The sequence below is a fragment of the Neopsephotus bourkii genome, unplaced genomic scaffold (genome assembly GCF_033783945.1).
Source record: "Neopsephotus bourkii isolate Nb327-2 ecotype Australia unplaced genomic scaffold, CSIRO-AGI_Nbou_v1 NB_532, whole genome shotgun sequence".
In the NCBI taxonomy this organism is placed as follows: Eukaryota; Metazoa; Chordata; class Aves; order Psittaciformes; family Psittacidae; genus Neopsephotus; species Neopsephotus bourkii.
The window spans coordinates 2,191,514-2,212,899 of NW_026901033.1; the positions used below are offsets into that span (position 1 = coordinate 2,191,514).

General features: G+C 39.0%; 1 protein-coding gene across 4 annotated transcripts in view; it reads left to right on the top strand.

Moving 5' to 3' along the window:
- NECTIN3 (nectin cell adhesion molecule 3) overlaps positions 1–21,386 on the top strand; it is a 64,400-nt gene that overhangs the window by 14,403 nt on the left and 28,611 nt on the right. For all 4 annotated transcript variants that reach the window (XM_061350610.1, XM_061350611.1, XM_061350608.1 and 1 more), the window contains exons 2-3: positions 12,274–12,612; positions 19,235–19,531. In XM_061350610.1, coding sequence (XP_061206594.1) covers positions 12,274–12,612; positions 19,235–19,531 — 636 coding nt within the window. The remainder of the gene's footprint in view (positions 1–12,273; positions 12,613–19,234; positions 19,532–21,386) is intronic.

The window sequence follows — 21,386 nt, forward strand, 5'->3', positions numbered from 1 at the left end:
TGTTTCTGTTAGTCTCCGTAATGGCAAGCTTATTACATGGTAGTGCTGAAACAACAACCATGTAACTTGGAAGGGTAATTGTTTGTTGAACTTAGTGTGCATCTCCTGGAATACCAACCCACATTTTTACAAGTTGTGGCTGGGTGGGAGAGACCGTGCTGCTATAATAACTCCCTGATTTTGAAATGAAACAGGAGGGATGGGCAGTAACTCTTTGGACTTGTGATATTTAACGTCTGATCTCACACCTCCAATTGTCCGCTTCTTTCTCTCCCTCTGTTCCAAAAAAAAGTCTCCACAACCAAAAAATCCCACGACCAACCAACCAGAAAACCCCAAATGATATTGTGATGGCATTGAATAGCATTAACTTGCATTTCCAAACAGGGAGTTGGGAGGTTTGGAGTCTGGAGGGAAGTGTGGGAGGGTATTTATCTGACCAAGCCTTCTGTTAATAGCAGTCACAGTGGCAAAAGGTCTTGCTGGGACCTTTGTTTGGAGAGAAGTCATATGGTGGAAGCTACAGTTCTGGTGGTGTTGGAGGTTAGTAGGACCTTGTCTGTTGCATTTCCTGGAGCACGAGATGCCTCAATTATACATAATTACTTGTTCCCGGTAGCAAGTTGGAATAAAGATGGATTGCACAGAGTTAAGGAAGGATGCGATCAAACCGAGTGACGGAATAATGAAACAAGCTGACATACAGGTATCTGTTCAGTGATGCCAGTGAGGTCCCCTTTAAGAAGGGAAGGAGTAAACTTCTTATGTATTATTCACATTATATATTTGTGCACTTAGAAACAGGGCTCTTAGTATGCAGTAGTCTGTTCTGTGATGATTTTCTGTGTTACCTTGAGGCAAACCAGGTGTCGGAGTAAAAGAAAGGAACACGCTGTGCTAATGTGTAAATGGGTTGTTCTCATGTTCTTCAAATAGGCTAGTTTTGGTCCCTTGATAATAAAATCAAAACAAAATGCTAAGGCTGAAGTAAGTTCAGTGCAGAGCAACAACGGTCAAAAATATGAAGATGGGCTTCGAAATGAAGCCAGCTAAGACTTCTCAGTTGAGGAAAGAGGTGACTTCTTAGGAGAAGGGTAGGAGTGGGAGGAATATGGTGGGATGTGTGAAATAAGGAGCAATGTTGACAGTGTGCATGCAGATTAAGTCTTGCAGTGCAAAAATAGGTGTTCATCAGATGAAGCTTAAAAGGAGGCAAGTTGCAAGCAAAGAAGGTGCTTTCAGAGCTGAATGCAAGACATCTGGAACTCCTTGCCAGAGGATACTGTGGAAGCAGAAAGTTTGTGAAGTCAGTGGGGAATGGATGGGCATTTATGAGTTATCCGAGAGTGAAGTTGACAGGTCAGATCAGGTTTAAAGAATCACGGAATGGTTAGAGTTGGAAAGGACCTTAAGACCCTCTAGCTACAGCACTCCTGGCGTGGGCAGGGATGCCTCATGCTAGGCCGTGTTGCCCAAGGCTCTGTCCAGCCTGGCCTTGAACACTGCCAGGGATGGAGCATTCACCGCTTCCTTGGGCAACCCATTCCAGTGCCTCACCACCCTCACAGTAAAGAACTTCTTCCTTCCACCTAACCTTAGTTACCCCTGTTTAAGACCTGGGACAGCTGAAACCGTTAGGAGTAAATGTTTGTCCTGACAAACTCCCCCTGGACATTATTGCCTGTATTTCTGCATGTGACTACTCTTGGTAATTGTTTCCTTGGAGCGCAAATCCTGAGGTGGTGTTTGGTTTCCAGGTGATGACTAAGTATATGTAGCATACAGGGAAGGAATATCAAACTAGAACTGGCATAGTTTAGAAGTTTTTTATCTAAGTGTTACTGAAAGGTAAGGCTACAGATTAACACCCCACCCCATTCTACAATAAACTATATCAAATATTCAGGTCACACAATTATTTTGTAGTCAAATATTTTTTGATGCCTTGCTTTCATCTGTATAGTCAGCCAGTTGTATAGGCTATCCTGCTCAGGTCAGATGTGTCTTTGACTCAAGTGCAACTCTCACCTGAAGGAAAATCCTACAGTAAGCCTTGCCTCCTCTGGTTTGTTCTTCACTGGCACAGCTGAGCATCTTGCATACAATTCTGAATGTGGTAGAAAAATGGGATTTATAGCAGCCTGAATGCCTCTTGCTTACCTCTGACTTTTGCATTGTAGACAAAGCTGTGTGGTCTTAGTTTTGTACTCTTAAGGGGAAAGACTACTAACTTTGCCAGAGGTCTTGCATGAAAGCAGCTGCACTTAGTGGTGTGAAGTAGGCAGCATACAGTTTTGAAGCATGTACTCTGTCATGGTATGACGTTGGCATCTGCTTTGAACTTAAGGCTTTGTAATGCCAGTTCTGGAACTACTGGACTTAGCTTTGAAGAGCTGGAGTAGTTATTTTGCTTCTTCCTAGTAGCTGGTGCAGTGTTGTATTTGGGCTTTTGGCTGAGAGCAATGCTGATAACACATGGACATTTTAGGTGTTGTGGATTGAAACCTTGTAAGAATGAATTAATGTCCAGAAAATCGTAGTTTTTTTGTTTAATCCAAGTAATTGTCTCTATATCATGAGAGGCAGTTGGTAGTAGGTGATGGGGCTGACTTAAAAGCTGATGTACTTCTATCGACTTGATTTATAGAAGGCAGGGAAGTTGAAGTGCTAGCTAGCTAAAACTAAGCCATTAGGTGTTAGTCTAAGTTACTTATCTCAAAGCTGAAGGCTGTCATTTATGCAGCTCTTACATGTGGCTGAGAATGAGAAAGGTCATTTCTAATGAGTGATTTGAGTATGTCACGGTGACTCTGTTGAGAACAAACTGATCTGAGTAGAGATTTCATGAGGATTCATGTATGTGGCTTTGAAGAGTTAAATGCATTTAAAAAAAATCTATGGCAAAAGCTGAGTATCTGCCTTTGGGTGCAAATATAAGAAATGAGTAATAGAGAAGACTGATTATATGCAGTGAGATGGCTGTCCCTCTGAAGAAGACAACCTTTACTGGGAAGGAGACAAATAGAAGAAGCAAATGGTGAAAAATGTTTGGTGAGAAGACAGCTATCTATTTGAACAGGTTGAGTTCATAACTGTTAGTTCCTTGATTTGAAAAGCATGTGAGGGTAGTCTTGAAACACAGGTGAAAAACGTGTATATTGGCAGGTTGCTAGTGAGAGGACTTGGGAGGAGGTTTCTAAAAGCAAGGTAGTCTGCAATTATCTTAGAATAGTTGGGTGTGGGTGAACCAAATAGTCATGAGGAGGGAGCAAGTGATGTAAGTGTATTGAATGGATTGTTGGAAATAAGCTCCAGGAAGGAGAACTTGTAATTGAGTCTATCCAATGTGTATCATACCAACTAACAAGAATTTAAAGGAACACCAGATCATCACTTTGATAAAAATGTCTGCTAATAATCTTACAGTAATTAGGCTGGCAAAATCCTTGAGAAGCAGATAGTGTCTCTACCCCAGTGCAGGCTCAGCTGAAGCTAGTTTGGGTGCTTGTTGTTTTAAAGCTAAACATCAAAGCTTTCTGAAGGCCATGGAGGTTTTCCCATCTTGACCAGGGTGTTCATTTGAGGGATTAACTTTCTGGAGCACCAAAGGTTTCCTTGATCTCAGGGAGATTTTTTGTTGTTTCAGTTTATCTCCTTGCTAATTTCCACTGGCATATTTGGCAGTGCAGGAATTCTCTTTTTGCAGTGTAAGTACTTCAGGACCTTTATTGCGTTGCCTTTGAGAACCACAATCAGTTCTTCCAGTCCTTCCTTGTAGGTCATGTTTTCTGGGCCTTTGAGCCCCCTTCATTTCAGACTTCTTAGACAGCTAATAGCTGAAGTATGGTGTTCAAGCTGAGTGACTCCTTTTGGAACCTCAGTGATGTAGGCTAGAGCAGGGAGTTTCCTTCTGTATCTGCATATTCTGGAGTGGCACTTTAAATTCTTGAAACATAATCACCATATATTTATATTTGCTGTAACTTTCAGAACAGTCTCAGCTCTCTAATCAGCTATTTAACATCCTGTAACTGCGACTTAACACTTGTTCCTGCTGACTACTATTCTAATTTGGCACAACTAGTACTTGAAGTTTATTTCAGACTGACTGGGAAAGAAATTTATGCTTTAATGTTATATAAAGATAATGTTATATAAAGTTAGGTATAACTTCAGTCTTTGTTTTTTCTGTATCTAATGCAGTTAGTTGGCAGCCCTGCCAAGATACAGAACAGAGGCACAATGCTCCTTTTGACCTGCCACTATATCTGTTGGATATTTTGGTTCTGTGTTTAAACTGGAGGACACAAAGGATGAGTTTGAACCTTTTCCTTCAAGTTGGCTTGTCAGAACCACTGACTCATCTTTCGTGTTCCAAAAGGTTTTGGATGCTGCTTGCAACTCTCTATAGCAAACTTTCCGATTAAAGGTTTGAGTTACATGAGTAACTGCTTGTTTTAAAAACATTTGCTCTTCTTTTAGTGTATTTGTGTCTGTTGGTCTAGTATTTGGGTGTTTAAATTGACTTGGATGGAAATGTGAGGCATTTTCTGGTGTTTAGGATAGGAAGTGGTGTATGTTTTCATGGACAACTTGTGAGCTACTGGTTTGTTAGTACTGTTTTTTTAAGGGACTAGGACTAAAGATGTTCTTCTCCAGTACTGCTTTAGAGCCTGACCCATTTGCTGGAAAAAGAGCACATCCTCTCGCTTGTTTCGTTTTAAAGGTGATGGGATTGGTAGATTTGTCTGCTTAAACTGAGGTTGTAATATTCATTGTGGAAGATAATCCAGCTGCCTCGTAGCTTGCATCACTTATTAATTCAGCATGTCTTGTAAACATCTGATGCTTAGTTATCAGGATAAACATGAATGTCTTTATTTACTATGTGTTAGCATACATAAAAGATAATGTAGGAGTTTGTTAAACAGACAATGATGCTGATGCTAACGCTGGTATGGTTTAAGTTTAAATTCTGGATGAAGTTTTAAAGTTCATGGGACTTTAAACCTTCTTGATGAGTAGTTAGATTTAAAGCTTTAACCTTATAAAATTGAATTTCTAAGAGTGTCCTTCACAACTCAGATTGAATCATGAGCCTAACCTTCTTTTAAACATTCCTCTAGAGTCTCAGACTATTTCGTTTCCCGCTGCTAGATACTATAGGTCTTTGCACCATGACAGGGAGTAGGCAAGGGCACAGTCTTTGCCCCGTGTGAAGACAGTGAAACTCAAAGAGAAACACCAGTTAACATGTAAAGAAGATGGCATTGTGGAATAATAGTGGGTAATAGCCATGCCTGACTTTAAGTGTCAAAAAAACCCTTTTTTGAAAGTTCCAACTCATTACTATATAAGTTGGGCTCAAGCTATGCTGATGTTACACTTTGAGTTTAACTACTTTACTAGTTTGACTTCATATTGCTCTAGAGTAAAATAATGTTTCCTTACTTTCTGTGATGAGAACGTTAGTATTGCTAATAAGTGTTTATTATGGCACTGTAGAGATTTGCATACTTTAGCATCTTGAGTCATTTGTATTGGGATAAGAGTATTTTGTCCAGTATTGTATTATCTGGCCTTTCAGCAGGCAGTATGGATTATCTCTCTGGGGCCTCTGGAAGCTATCTTGTGAATGGTAGCTGTAGGTTCCTCCAACATATCAGTGTTCTTTGATATCTATCTATATAGAGAGAGATATACATGTGATTCAGTGCTAGAGGAAGATAGCCTGCCCCTTCCATCAGCTGTGAGGAATGAAGGAGTTGAGTAATGTGAGCTTCTTGGCATGATGGTATGTTATATTGTCAGTGCTATCCTTAGGAGCAGCAGGGGGAGGTTCAAAGTACCTTAACAATTCTGCAGAGCATCCTACGATAGCACTTAAGTGAGAATCTGTTTAGAGCTTGATGTTTTAAGTAAAAGATCCTGCTTCAGCAACAGTTACGTTTTGAGACAGTACTGGCATTGAGACTGATCTTTTCATGCATTCCCATATTCAACCAGTTCTTTTGGCTTGTGTCTTAAATGTCTTAAGGTTACTTGAGGAAAAATAAGCTTTGTGCAACTTCTTACAGTTGTCAACTAGAAATCATGTTCCCTTTACTGTAGCCATTGTAAGCATGTAGGCTGTAGTCACCTAGAGGAGAGGTGCTTGTGTATTAGATGAAGATAAGACTGGAAGCTAGTTTTAACCTATTTGTAGGTATGAAAAGTTAACATCTGGAAGTTAATAGATGCATTTAAAAGTGATGAATGTGCCTGAGCTGCAGTAGTGATATATCAGTGCAATGGGAGAAATCTAGGAATATGTCATTATTAAAGCAATTGTTGTCGTAATGTTCTTAGTTTCCTTTTGGTATCAGTTGACCTCTGGATTCAAAGGCTTGAACATTGAGTCCCTTGAACATTAGTAAAATGAAAAAGCAGCCTGAGATAGCTGGCGAATGCACAGAAAGGCTGAGAGGATTTCAGGAGTGTCAGCTTCAGACTATTCAATTGCTATGCCTCATTTCACCTAAGTTTTTTGCCTTCTTGTAGGCTTTTGTATGCATCTTATACTGTTGTGATGAACGCTGAACAGGGTTGTAAGAATTGCTCTTCTAAGATGGAAATGACACACCTCTGGTTTGCTTTAAAAGGAGTGCAGTGCAAGAAAGGCAACTTGATCTGAGTCTTGTAAACGTTGTGCTTATAGAAGCCAACCTCATGACATGTTTCTCCTCCCAGCCCACTTCTGTGAAATAACTTTGTGGACAAAGCAGCACTCCACTTCAAGCAAGGATTGTGTTACAGCAGATCTTAGGTGAGAGCACCACTAGGTTATAATGCTATCTCTTTGATGCAAGTGCAGTGTTTTTCCCTCAAGTACTTGCTTAACCATTCAAATTGGAAACTAGTGTTGAAGCATTTTGTACTCAGTCTTGAATCTCATCCATTTTTGGTTCTGCTCCTATTTTTGAAACAGTAATTTGTGCTGTGGTACTCAAAAGACACACACTGACTTTTTCCCAGTAATTTAAGGGTATATTTTTATAAAGCCTCAAGTTGAGGTTTCAGGCACTTGGTTTCTGCAGTGTCCTTAAGTGATTTGATCTGCAAGCTAAAGAAATCTGAAAATGCCACTAGAATGTGTGGCTGTGCTCTTGTTGTCTCTGTTGCATTGCTACTTGTGACTGACTGAGCAGGGAGTGAGCCAATTCAGAAGGCTGAATCAGGAAGAAAACAAGTGAGTTATTGTAGCTTGGACTGTCTTAGGTACCTGATGAATGCTCATGCAGGAGGGCTCTAAGAATGAGTCTTAAGTTTTCTGATGGCAGCTAAAACTAAACTGACCTGACAGTGATGCTTAGGCTGGACTTAAGAGTGTTTCATGCTAAGTTGTGCTGACATAGCAGTTAGCTATCACCGAAATGGGATGCTTTGTGTTCCTCTGCTCGACTCTTGCTTGAAACTCTTCTTAGATCCCTGTGTTAATGCCTGCTAAAGCTCAATACACCCATGAATAACTTGCAAAGGTAGGGAGAAACTTCAGGTGTTCTGCAGTTTGGCTTTACTGTCCTGTGGAAACAGTTGACAGCAAGTACAAAGTAAGTGGCTAGGAAGTGTCAGTGTGGTCTCTGACTTGCCAATAGTGTGTTGTTAAGCAGGCCACAGTTGTATAGCCCATAACTGAATAGATAGCTTCTGTAATTAGCTTTGTGCATGGCTGTTATGTGTAGAAAAATCTGTTTATTACAACAAGTAACAAGCCTGGAAGTGTGGGGAGTACTCTGTTGTATTAAGAATGTCATTATATTTTCAAGACTGCAGATTTCCTCTGTATCTCTTTGCAGTTGGTGAGAAAAGCTTGGTATCAGAAGCTGTTCAGGAGCTGTTCTTAATCATGGTCAGCATTTGATAGCGGTTATTTGTGTGGCTTTTAATGCTAGAAGTGAGTTGTAAGGATTGTCATCGTTGTTTGCTTACTCACAAACTGCTTTCTGAGAGTTAAGTGGGAATGGTCAGTACCTTTCTGTTTTGAATGAGATTCCTGCAGTGGTCTGAAACTGGAGCGCTAGTGAACACAATGTAAACCCCATAATTTTATCTAAAAACATGGTGAAATGATGAAATACTGGAATTCATTTTGGAGAGGAAGCAGGAGGTGTCAGAACTCAAAGGCCAAAATGATGTTCCTCTAGAAGCTATGTGCCCAAAACCACTAGAACAAGAATCTCTATAAAGTAGGCTTCTTCTTTCTGGACACTCAAATGAAAGAACCCAGTGTTCAGCTTTGAATTTTACTTTTATTTTAAGACTTTGAGCTAGGATGGTCTCATGGTATTAAGTAGGGTGTGCAGCCAGGAATAGTAAATGACTGTGTGCTTTTTTTTCTTTAAAGTTATCTCAGTTGTTAAAATAGGATATAGAGAGGAATTGCTGCAGTTTGAGAAGCTGGTTTGTGGAGTGTCAGTGTCTTCTTGCAGTTGTTACCTGTGAAACAGGTTAAAAGTCTCATACATGTATAGGCAAAGAGACTGGAAAATTGATGTGTCAAGTAGATCAAGTAGGAGGAGTATCCACTTTGGTAACTTCTGTTAGCTTTAGACACAGGGTAGTTTTGTGATAGACTTGGGCTTGAAGTATTACCAGCATGAATCAGATCAGTCTGTGGTCAAAATACCAGTGCGTAGGGACTGAGCTGAAACTGAAACAATCTAAAGGTACTGTATGTAAGAACAATACCAGGCTGCATATGAAATGGTATGGGATGATCTTTTGCTGATCCAAACAAGGCAAATCACCTATCTGTTGCCTGTGAAACGTAAACAGTAGTATGAACCCTTCTGTTAAAGGAGGAACTCTGTCTGAGTGGTAGACAAGGAGTTTTAAAACATTTGTACAGGCTGAACAATACAGTTAGGTTCAAAGCTATGAAATGAACGAGACAGGGTGACATATCATGATATGATACTCAAATACTGTATTTCTCCAATATAATTCATCTGATAACGTCTTCAATTAAGTGGGTTATAGTTCAAAGACATGTTGGAACATACGACCTGTCAGACTGAGGAAATGAGAGGGAAGGCAAGCTATTTTTTGTGGCTCAAGTGAGCAAAAAGGGATAAATGATCCCCAAAACCTTGGTCAAATGTAAAGAAAAAAGTAAGGAAACTTTATGATGCTGTTTTTGCATTGGACTTACAAAATAAGATCTTGATTAGTAAGGGAATACAAATTGCTTCCTTAAGGGATGTTGAGAATGAGGATTGGCAAGGATTTCAATATTGTTAAAGTGCAAGGAAGGAAGGTCAGATTTCAGCAATAGATTTAAAGAGGAGGAGAGCCAGCCTTTATTACAAGAGTAAATGTGTCCTATTCATCAGTACCTTGGGTCAGCTAAGGAGATGAATAATGTGGCCTTGAAGTGCCTTGTTCTTCAGCATCTTGTGCATTGTAAGTGTCTAAAGGAGTACATGTGTAGCAGTTAACTCATTATTCACATACCATCTTTGAGTAAAATACTAACATCAAGTGGAAGACTCTGTCAAATGAAATACCTATCTTGAGGCCTGAGTCTTAGAGCCCTGAGTATTGGCATGGTATTTAATGTGCTAGTTGGAATCGTTCTCTTGACTGCTCAGCAACCAAAAGAAGTTAGTTAAATAACAAATGGCTGAAGATTAAAACCAGAGATGCTATTGCAAAATAAAGGTGGTGTTGTTCTCACTTGAGCTTTAGGCTATTTTGAAAACTTTAAATGCTTGGGAATATGTGTATGCTGTTCTATAAATGATATGAATATGTAAGTTTAAGTTAAATGATTAGCATAGATAAGTTGATTTTTGTGTGTCTGTCTTTGGAGCCTGAATATGTTTCAGAAGATGAGATAAACGTTTAAAATGCAGTGCAATGATCTATTGGCTGTACTTCCTTTAGAATGTCAATGAACAAGATACAACTGATTAATGTTTTATAGCTGCAAGTGTGTATATGTATATAAATACATATATCCGAGGTCTGCTCAGTTCAGTCTCTAAACCTTGAAAGCAGCAGAAATGAGAGTTAGACGTGTGAAAATATTCATGTGAGAACCCAATGGTTTCATGGTACACATGAGCTGTTGGAAGTATTCCTTGGTGGAAGAAATAGAGGTTTTTTTTCCACATCTTCAGATGTCTTAGCTTTGTATTGATTCTTTAAATGTGCTCTGGTCATCTTTATGTAGCTAAAGCTTCTAAATATTGGGAATACAGTTGTCAAAAAACCCCACCAACCAACCCTTGCAAGGGAACAAAACAGCTTGTGTATTCAACTAACTGGGTTAACTTTGCAATTCACTTTAACTTCCTAGAAGTCTGTGCAGCTTTTGTGGGAGTGTACTTGTAAGGCTTTTCTGTACCAAGTTTGCAGGAGTTATGTACAGCTGATCATTATGTTAAGGTTCAATATAGGTAAAGGTTCAGTAGGTTTAAATATTGCACAATGTTGATTTCTCAGCAAAAGTATGTTTTCTTTACTTCAGTGATGTTACAGAGTATATGTATTCTGAAATACTTTCCAGAGCTATACCTTGTGTGCCTTTAGTTAGAATGTGATAGGCAATTACTCCTTAAGAGCGCTTTACCTCCAGCTCATTAGTCTAAATATAGCAATGGTAAGGGGAGACAAAATTTGGGCAGAATTCTGCACATTTCAGTTAATGTGCAAATAGTTGCCCCCTTTCCAATGTCTGTCTCAACAGTTTGTATTATTAGCTCAGGAAGCATGAGGAGACTGGCCAGAATGTTCTTGCATGACTCATGGATTAGTCATGGTAGAGATTGTCTATATGAAACTGAAGTTTATTAGCTATTTTTGCCCCCTCACCAGCCCCTCTCAGTGATGGGCGTATCAACAGCCTTGGTATAAAGTTCTGCTTAGTCTGATTTATTTGTGCAGCTAAATGTTTGAATACTATTGACATTAGTTAGTAGATTTATACTGAAGAAATCTGTAGCTGAATCTGTACATTGCTTGTTTGGGTGACTTCATTGACTTGGTTATGGTGTGAAGGCTGAAAAATCAATTGATGGGAAACGAAAAGCTTTTAACAATGGACTGACACATAAAGGCATATAGGGAACTTTTTCCTGAGCACATGGCTTCTCTTTTGTAGGAGCCTGTTGACTAAAACTGCAGTTGATGTCTCAAGTTGAATGACCCCTTCATGTGTGTGAAATGGATCTACTAAAATTTACTCTTGCATCTCATTCCGTGGGTGTGTTTTCACAGTAACAGCTAGAGTACTGATTTGATAACTGAAGAGCCTTGTACTTAAGCAGCCTACTCCAAGAGAAGGAACGATTTAAGTTGCTCGAATATCTGTTTGGCAAAACAAGGCATGAACTGGGGGTTTAATGAACTACTTCGTCCTGGTGGATTTCTTTTCTTGATGGGAGGTGGTGTAAAATGCTGAGCTCAGAATGCAGTTGCTACTGTGGAAAGTATTTTAGGTATTGAATGGAATTATACAGAATATTAAGCACTTGGCTGTACTTTCTCTTGCCTATTTACTGTGTAAATACAAGGAGAAGTTCTGGTGTGAAGACACTGCGCTACAGTATAGCAGAAGGACTGCATATGTATGATGGAACATATCTCTATTGGAAACTAGTATCTGAAGTTAGGATTGATTTCTTAGATTGACTGTCATTATGAAGGTGGAGTAGTTAGAGGGGTTTTGCCATTTTTATTCGGTTTTATTCTTTGCTTTATAACTAGTTACTCGTGTGCTAAGTGGTAGAATTTACACTTAGGCATTTCTTCTTCAATTATCTTTATTAGGAATCATATCTTTTGGAAGTAAAAATCAGTGTAGTAATTTAAGTTATATTCGTACCTGATGCTCTGGATCAGCAATTAAACTGCTGAAGTAGCATGTCTGATTACGGTGTTTTTGTTTGGTTGGTTGGCTTTGTTTGTCCAGTAAATCTGAAAACATGCTATGCTCATACCTAGTTAAATTCCCCAAAGATAGATACACCAGTTACACAACTATCAGGTCATTTGTATAAGAAGTTGTATATTAGTGATAGTGTTCTCTGAAGAGTAGTTGAGCTGCTGTTACTGCTTAAAGCGTGCTTTTGCAATGTCTCCGCCCTGCTGTGAATAGGCTAGAATATGGTTATTCAGAATCAAGTACGAGTTCCTTTTGAGGAAGGCAAGCTAATTACTGGACAAGGCTTAATGTGAAGACTCGGAGGCCTAAGCTTCTTGTGTACTAACTAATAATTCTTTTGTTTTTAGGTGCCTTAGCTGGACCAATTGTTGATCCACATGTGACAGCAGTTTGGGGGAAGAAGGTTGCACTGAAATGCATTATTGATGTAAACGAAACAATAGCACAAGTTTCCTGGGAGAAGATACATGGGAAAAGTTCACAGACTATTGCTGTTCATCATCCTGAATACGGAATATCTGTTCAAGGAGAATACCAAGGAAGAGTGTCGTTTAAAAACTATTCACTTACTGATGCAACTATCATCTTAAAAAACGTAAGCTTTTCTGATGCAGGAGAGTATATTTGCAAGGCAGTTACATTCCCACTTGGAAATACCCAGTCATCAACAACTGTAACAGTACTAGGTAAGTCAGCCTCTATGAAAAGAGGTGAAATTAATATCACAAAGTTGTTAATGAACCTTAATTGCGTTTTACTTTTTCACTCAGTATCAATACAGACAATGTTATTTCATAACAGGTGTCTTGGTATTCTTACTAAAATCATTAAGGGGACTTCTTTTGGCCCTTGCTGCTTTAGAACTTGCTCTTTGATTGTCCAGATGTGGAAAAAATAAATAAGTTGTCCCTATTTAGGCATTGTTCTAATCTAAACATTTAGACAGTGCTTTAAAACTTAGACTTGGCAATGCTGATATTACAACCTGTGTATGTGTGTGCTGAGAAGCTGCCAAACACAGCTTCAGCTACCACCTTGGCTAAATTCCCTCCTAAATGTGCTCCTAATATGATAAGCTAATGTAGCTGCTAGGGGCTAGTGATGTACACTGTTCTTTGCACAGTGTAAATGTAAAGCAAAACTATCTAGACTACTACTGGGAGTTGTGGGAATGAAGAGGCAGTTCAAGCCCTTTACTGGTTGTGGGCTGTTATGATGTGAAGCTTGTATAAACTCAGTTTTTCACATGAAGTCATTTTGTCCATCTTGCTGAGGGTACAGTATTGCTGTCATAAAGGAGTAGTACTGAAGCACAGGTAGACTTTGGTGGTAGTGCAGTATGAGGTGAAATGATTACTGTTTGAAACTTGAAAGTGTATTGATGACTGACCCTTCCCTTACAGTATTATACCTTCTTGTAACAGAGAAAGTTGCCTGCAGCAGAAGCACAAGTAGTCAGGTGATTTTTTTCTAGAGCTGACATAGTCCTCAGCAAGTCTATTTTTGTAAAGTAATGTGCTTTTTAGTTTCTTCTTGGTTGTAGATCTCTGACTTCCATGGTAGTAGAACACTGTGAGATAGATGGCTACAGCACAGTACATAAACTGGTTTTCACCACAAGGTGGGGCAAAATAAATGCATCAAAGCAAGTGGCTTAATCCAATTTGAAACAAGTAACTTGACCAAAGAGATTCTGTGATCTTCTAAGCATGTATCCTTATGGCTGTCTTTTCCATATGTCTTCTGTCTGTACTGCAGATGGCTGTGTCTGAGGCTATTGCATCAGTCTTCTGACTTCAGGTTTCAGCTGCTGTGCTTTATCAACATACAGTGGAAGGCTCTTACTCCTTTCTGTCATCTCTTCTAGTCAGTTACTATTTCTGCAGTGGTTGTTTGGGGTGGGTTTTTTTTTTTCCAGATCCCGTTAGTAGTTGTGTCCGTTTTGCCCTTTAAATTGTAGTTTTATGGAGAACCTGAGGAGGAATTTGGGAAACAAGTGTATGGCCTATGTGTTATTCCACACCTGAAAAAAGTTGAAGGACCCCAAGTTGTTGCATGAGATATGTATTAGCAGAAATTGCAGTTTGAATAAGTGAAGTAGCATCTCATGCATATCGTGGTCCTCGTCATAGAGGTTTTATCACAGTTGATGTAGACGGATGCTGGTAGTTGTAAGCTTCTCAGTGACTTGGTATCAACCTCTGAATTGCAAAATCCAACTGCTGCTTGTAAACCAACTGGCTTGTATGTATAGCAGGGTAGCCAGCCCACTGTTGGACTTAAATGTGTTTAGTGGCCTTGGCAGCACATATTCTGTCATACTGATAACTTTTTGCTACACTGACATCTAGACTGACACAGTAAAAATAGTGGGGAAGGAATGGTTTTCAGAATATGCATGTAACTGAGTAATTTTTGAGCTTTTCTGGCCTGAGCTCAGCGGTTCCAAGCTCAGCAGTCTAAAAGCATGGAATAGCTCCAAACAAAACTTAAAACCTGATGTAACATAAAATCAGCTCTATTCTGACTGCTTTCTCCCACTGTTCTAAAACACTCTTCCCTAAGTGAGGGAAGCCAAGTTCATGTCTTAGGTCTGAAACTGTTTCCAGCCCAAGCAGCATCGCCTTTTTTCCTAGTCCCAGTTCCTATTTAGCAAAGACTTCATTTTCCTTCTATGTGTAGTAGACAGCTTAATTATGCTTGTACACCTTCAGGCAGAGACACTGAAGACAAATGAAGGGAGAAAAAATGACTACAGAATAAAATGTGGTTTTGCCACAGTACACTGATTGCTTAAGACCGTATTTAGAACCTCTGTCTTGCGCTACTTAAGCACCCAAGTTTGATGACTTTGCTCACTCAGATTGCTTCGTGTTTTCTTGAGGAAAAGCACTGTTAAAGAGGTTAAGGCAATTAAAATAAGAGAAACCTTTTTGGGTCAAACAGATGTATTGATCTTGTCTAAAACTTTGGCTCTTCAAACTTACCTTGTTAAACGAGGGCAAAAAATTGCAGAGAACTTTACATCAAGCTGTTTCTCAAGATGTTAAACTGGCCAAAATGGTGTTAGAAGGCAGAAGAGATGATGTGTGACAGGGTAGCTTGCAGAGCAAATATGACTTTAGTGTTGCTAGTTTGAGAGCTTCACACAAGTGCTTTAAAGACTTGGTTCAGTTTGACTTCACTGTGTTGCTAAGCTAGATTTGTCAGCAAGGGTACTGATAAAGTAGACGTTTTTCTTCTGCAGACTAGCTCTCAGCAGTGCTACAAGTGAAGAATGAGCTGCACAGGTAAGAATGTCCAAGGTGTAGGTCCATCACCATGGGTAGATCTTAGACACACCTATGTAGAAAGTCTTACAATAAAAAGAATTAAAGGTGAAGGTCAGTGTAGAAAAAAACGTACTCTCAGTTCTGATTAATGGTGTTTAAAAAAAGCTAGGTGATTAAATGTACACTTTTATGTTCAATACAAGACTAGGGGCCAAGCTATCAAGTAGATAACAAATTAGTAAACTGACTGGTCTTATAAAAGAAAACAAGCAAACCAAAGTCCATAATAAAGCTTTAGTTAGTGGGCTGGAGCAATTATGTGGAAATACAAGGCTGCTGGTTTAGAGGGGGAAAAGAAACCAAGTGGAAATACTGTTTTGGAAAGAAGTTAGTCAAGTAAATGTCAGTTGTGATGTAGAAGGGACTGACAATTCCCAGTGTCATGCTGTTGCCAAGGAATTAGTGAATTTAATGGTAAGTGGAAATAATACTGTTTGTGTTGTAATCCTGCCAGTTTCATCCAGACCTCCTGCACACAATGGCAGAAGAAAACCAGTTCTAAAACTAACAGGCAGTTGAAAAAGGTAAAAAGGTTTATGAAGTATTTAAAACCACAGAGAAGCTTTGAGGCCTGGAAAGCTAAAGCAATAGGATTTAAGGCTCTTTCTTTTCTGGATGCTTTGTTATTTTCTTTTTCTATAAAGTAGTACAAGGACTTGAGCAATAAGCGATCTGTCCATGTGAATGTAAGGTGAATCTAGAGTAAGTAGGGTTAAATTAGGTAGTGGTCATGAATCAATAAAAGGGCTAGCACAGATGTGCCTTAGTTGAGGCTTCCTAAGTTCATCTGCTGCTTGTAACTGAAGTATCATTGATGCTATAATAGATATATGGGTAGGATGACCCATGTGCAGTGACCCTTGGACATGCAGACTGAACAGACAGTTTATCTACTCTGATTACTTAAAGGGGATGGGGGAAACCAGCACTGCCTTTGAACTCTTGCATTGTGGAAGCCTTTTGATTTTGAATCTTTGTGGAGTGAGTGGCTTCCTTTCCCAACCTAAGCATTGTTCCCACCATCTTTGCTATTTGACCAGAATAGAGTGTAATGTTTCTGCTGGTGAAGCAGTTCTTTAATGCTTTAACAAACTTCTTCCTCTGTCACCTACCACCATCACTGTGATCTAGGGAGGTCTGTACGGCAACTTCAGTTACAATTTGAGGCAGAATAAAAGAAAGACCAGCCAAAAATCCACCAAACTTCCAAACCCCATTCTTTGGGTAATCTTTTTTCCAGGTTGAGAAAGTAAAACTTTCCCTGTGTGAGAGGTGAGATGCAGGTGGCCCCTTGTAATAAGGGGTGCATTCTGTAGATATTAATCAATGAGTGAAACCTTTAGACTGTAGAAATGAGTAGATGGGCTTCTGCTGGTTTTGCTTCAGTAGTTGGGATAAAGCAGCACTGAATAGACTACAGAAAGAAGAATGATAATAGCAGTTGATTTCCACTTCTTAGTATGTGGCTATTTGGTTATCTTATAGTGGGTGCGTAGTCTAATAATCATGATTTATGGGAATGTGACGGCAAAAGTCCAACCATTTCTGTAAGTATAAAACAACTGAAGCACCAAACCACATTGAAGTGGGAATAAGTTTATTATGAAATGGAGTAGTTTTGAATAGTTCAGGTTTGTGTCTTTCTGACAAGCATAAAGCTAAGAACTACACAGTGAGCTGAAAGCGGCCAATCTCACAGATTTCAGGTACCACTGGAGAAAGCAAAGGAGGACTTTTTCCTAGTAGTTAAAAGTAAATTTTCAGAAGAAAATTATCTTGGGAAAAATTAGGCTTTTACATGAGTTTATATTCTGTTCTCAGGCTACTGTTATTTAATGCTTTTAAAGAGCACGTCTTCAAGTACGGTAAGTGAAGCAGCATATGGAGTGTTCTGCTTTGGATCTGAAGATCTCTGCTACCTTAGTTAAGACTTGATGCCTTATACTTCCCTTTGCAGAGGGGTAAAGGAAAAATTCTGGAATAGTATACTTTCATTGGGGTTTTCGGTTGGTTTGTTTATTTTTAATTCAAGGAGTAAGATAAATGAGACTTAATTTCCAGTGGAGTGATTTGGGGTTTTGAGTTCTGCCTTGAAAAAGTAGTGATAGCTGCTGTTCTTAACTGATTTCACTGTGATGGAGGTCTTAGGTGCAGGGAGAAACAGTAAAAAATCCTATCATTATGCTTCTAAGACAACATGAATTGGTGTGCATACTTCTGCATCTTGTAATTCTGCAGAAGCTATTGGTAAGGTAACTAGTGATTTTGGGGTGAGCAAGGCAGTAATGTTTACATTTAATCAGGGAAGACAAATTGTGGGTCAAATTACTATGCAATATCAAGTTATTCACAGTAGGTTTTTAAAGGCTTTTTTCAATTGGTAGAACGTGTATGTACATCAGATTAAATATTGAAGCTCATTGCAGAAAGGTGTAGTTGTTGCTAGCAGGGAATAAAATATTCAAAGAAGCTCTGTTTGAGATGTTTTATATCTAGAAGGAAAGTGTAGAAGCTTGTAAGAAAACCCTGCTGTTGGTGTATTTACAGTAAGATCACTAGCACATCACAGAGGGTAGGGATTCAGGGAAACAAAGCAGAAAATAATCCACACTCAGGATCTGTGCAAGCAACCTTCAGTATTTAAGTGCTTCCAGGGGTAGAACAGAAAACACTGATTTTTATAAGGTTATCCATTTAGCAGTTGCCTTTCCTTTTAGTGAGCAAATGATAAATGACTTCACTCAGATGTGAGCAATGATCAGAGACTGAGCAGAAAACAACCAAAACCTGATTCTGACACTGAATTCACTCAAGCTGAAGATACTTGCTACCCAGTTACCTCTTGAAAGTATAGGTAGTTGAATTATCTTCCCAGGTATTGTGAACTCTACTGCATTTCGAGATATCAGCTTCTGGGGGAAAATATCCATGAACTAAATTTCTCCTTAAATACATGCTACTGAAAGCCACAGAAGTTGCAAGAATTGTCTGGTTTGTAATAGGTGAGGGCTAGTCGCTGAGGTGGACTCCAAAGCATTGTAGTTTGTAGTGATGATTTCATTTCTTATTGCATTGAAAGGCAAGGATCAAGTAATAGGCTGGTACGCTACCGGGGAGCATGTATCTACTACTACTGATTATAGAAATGGGCCATCCTTGGTTTGTATCTGGAGCACCACAGGGTATTTCTGACTTAGGCTGCAACTGGTACATGGCTTGCACAGGGCTGAAACAGATTTCTTATTGAAGGAGGAATCTTCATTTTAAAAAGCTTTTCATTCTGTGGCCCTCAACAGCAGACTTGTACATCAGGAATCCAACTTCATTTGGGAAGTAATCGTGTTCTTTAAGCCCTCAGAATTTACAAGCGTGAGCAATGCATTTACAAGGAGGTCAGATCCTTCTCTTGAGTCTTGGACATAGTATTAAGTTAAAATGTCTTGCTTCTCTAGGGATTCATTTACAAGAATATATATAGAGAGACAGGATTATATGTATATATAGAAAAAAAAATTGTATATCGAAACCATACAAATGTTATGTGTCTAATCTGTATATTTGTTTGTATGTATTCGATTTTAAATATGTGTATATATAATACTTTGGTAGAGGTTAAATGTCCTTTTCAGCATGGAATCAATTTATATTGTTGTACTGATCAACAGGAGCTTAAATTCTTAATGGCAGGTGTTACTTGATTCAGTGTTTTAACTTTGAAATGACCCAAACCTAGTAGTATAGATTAATACTTAAAGTGTAATGCTGTCAGTGCATTAACTGTAGTGAATGAGCAGCATGAAACTTTAATGTGGACAAAGGTGAACTGTATCAGAAGGCCAAAGCTTTGTAGAGTTATCTCTGGAATATGACATAATCTTATTTCTAGGATGTCTGATTCGAGTGGACTTTTGCAAATGGATTTGTTTTATCTAAGATGTGGAGTCTTGTTTAAACTTACTGTTTTTCCCCTCCCTAGTTGAACCTGTTGTGAGCTTAACGAAAGGACCAAACCCTCTAATAGATGGTGCAAATAGGACAGTAGCAGCCACTTGTACAGCAGCCACTGGAAAACCTGCTGCAGAGATTGACTGGGAAGGAGGTCTTGGTGAAATGGAATCCAGCTCTACGTTGTTTCCAAATGAAACGGTGACAGTTGTCAGTCAGTACATGATTGTCCCTACACGATTTGCAAGAGGAAGACGTATAACTTGTGTGGTGAGGCACCCTGCTTTGGAAAAGGAAATAAGATACCCGCAAGTGTTGGACATACAGTGTAAGTATTCTCTAAGGTAATTACTGCTTGGTATATATCCTATAACCACCCTCTTGATTTTGCTCTATGCCTTCCACAGAAGAAGATGAGCACTTAGTATAAGGCAAAGGAAAACTAAGCTGTGTAGGAAAGCAGGTGGTAAGAGGTAGGTCAGGTAGCAGTAGAAACCTAGGATGTCTATTAAAAAAATAGTTAAAAAGGTAGGCACAAAGCTGGAGTACTGTTGTTTCTACAGTTTATTTTGGATGTTGGCTGAAGGGTAAACAGAATTCACATTTATGTTTAACATTGAAAAGATAACAGACAAAATAACAAACTAATTATCTGTAAACTGCTCATAATGCCTTATGGTTTGAGCAGTACTAATGAAGATTGATGTTTGAGATAAGCTGAGAGTAGGTCTTATGGGGATCAGTGAGTTATTTTCAAATTGCTAAGGTTTTTTCCACTCTAATTTGCATAAGGAAACAAGAACATAATATGTAATGTCCTAACACTTGTTGCTTAGCTTCAGATTGCTTATATAATTCAAACCTGCACCAGGCTTGTTTAACAAATCTGTGGCTCTAAAACACATGAGTACAAAGTTAGGTGGCTTACAATGCTTAGCTAAAACAAGTAGAGATAAATAAGCTTTAAGCCTTTGATCTGGTTTTTGTTAGACAATGCATATGTGACCATAGTGACCAATTTACAAATTCTTCCTTCTTAGTACTTGGTCTTAGTTGTGTGCTGCTTTAAAATCCTCAACTCACAGAAGTCTGTCATTTCAATCAGAAGAAATGTAGTGGCTGGAAAATAATTAACTTTGCTGTTTTGGTTTGACTAGAATATGGTATGGGTTTGGTTTTTTTCTGTTTGTTAAATAATCACTTATTTGAGCATAAAACAGTGAGTAGTGCTGATTGAGTTGTCAGTGTTGAGATGAAGTTGTAGATTGAAGTGCCGTTGATACAGAAACAGAAACAAAGATGGTTTGTTCCCATTATTGTCTCAAACTGCGTAAGAGAATCAAGTTCCACATTTAAAGTGAAATGAGGGGGTAAGTTGATCTTAAACTTACTTGGAACTGAGTGCTAAGGCATGTTTCAGAACTTCTGGCAGAATGGTGTAGTCAGCAGCAAAGCAGCAAGAAGCAGAGATTACATGTCTTGGTTCTTTAGTCTTCCTTCAGTCCCTCCTGTATCCTTCCAGATTTTACAACTGCTCTATCTCTACATAGCAGATTATACCAAATCACTCTGGTAGTTCTGTTCTCTGGGTTCTGAGTCATGGAATATTGCAGCTAGGTCTCTCAGGCTTATCTAAAGTGGCTTCCTTGCTTTTTAGAGCCATAATGTAATTCTACATTATGATGCCAGTGGGTAACTGTTAACCTTTTTAACTGACATCTGTGAACTCTTTGATTTCCTAATAACCTGGCTTCTCAAAATGCTGACTCTGATCGTTTGCTTTATCTTGTTGGGAGAATTAGCTCAGAATTACCCCTCCTCATGTCCAAACAAAACCCCCATTAAACCGATTATTCTGAAGTCCTCTCACTTCCCCAAAGTGCTTTATGTTAGCAGAAAACACAGTAGGGACAGTTGCACAGACTGAAACAGCTTATTGTTCCCTATCTGTTCCACTGCTGCATATTGTACTGTAGTTTGGAACAGCGTTGGTGTTTTACTGTTGGCTTTCAGATTAAAAAACAAACTAAAGAAAACCCCTAAAACAACCAACAAGAACAAAAAAACCCCAGCACCACCACAAAAGAAAGCCCAACCAAGCTACTTCCCGGCAAGCCAAGTGACCAAAGCAAAACCCATCTTCTGCTCCACTGAGCTGAGCATAACACTCAGTTCATGTTTAA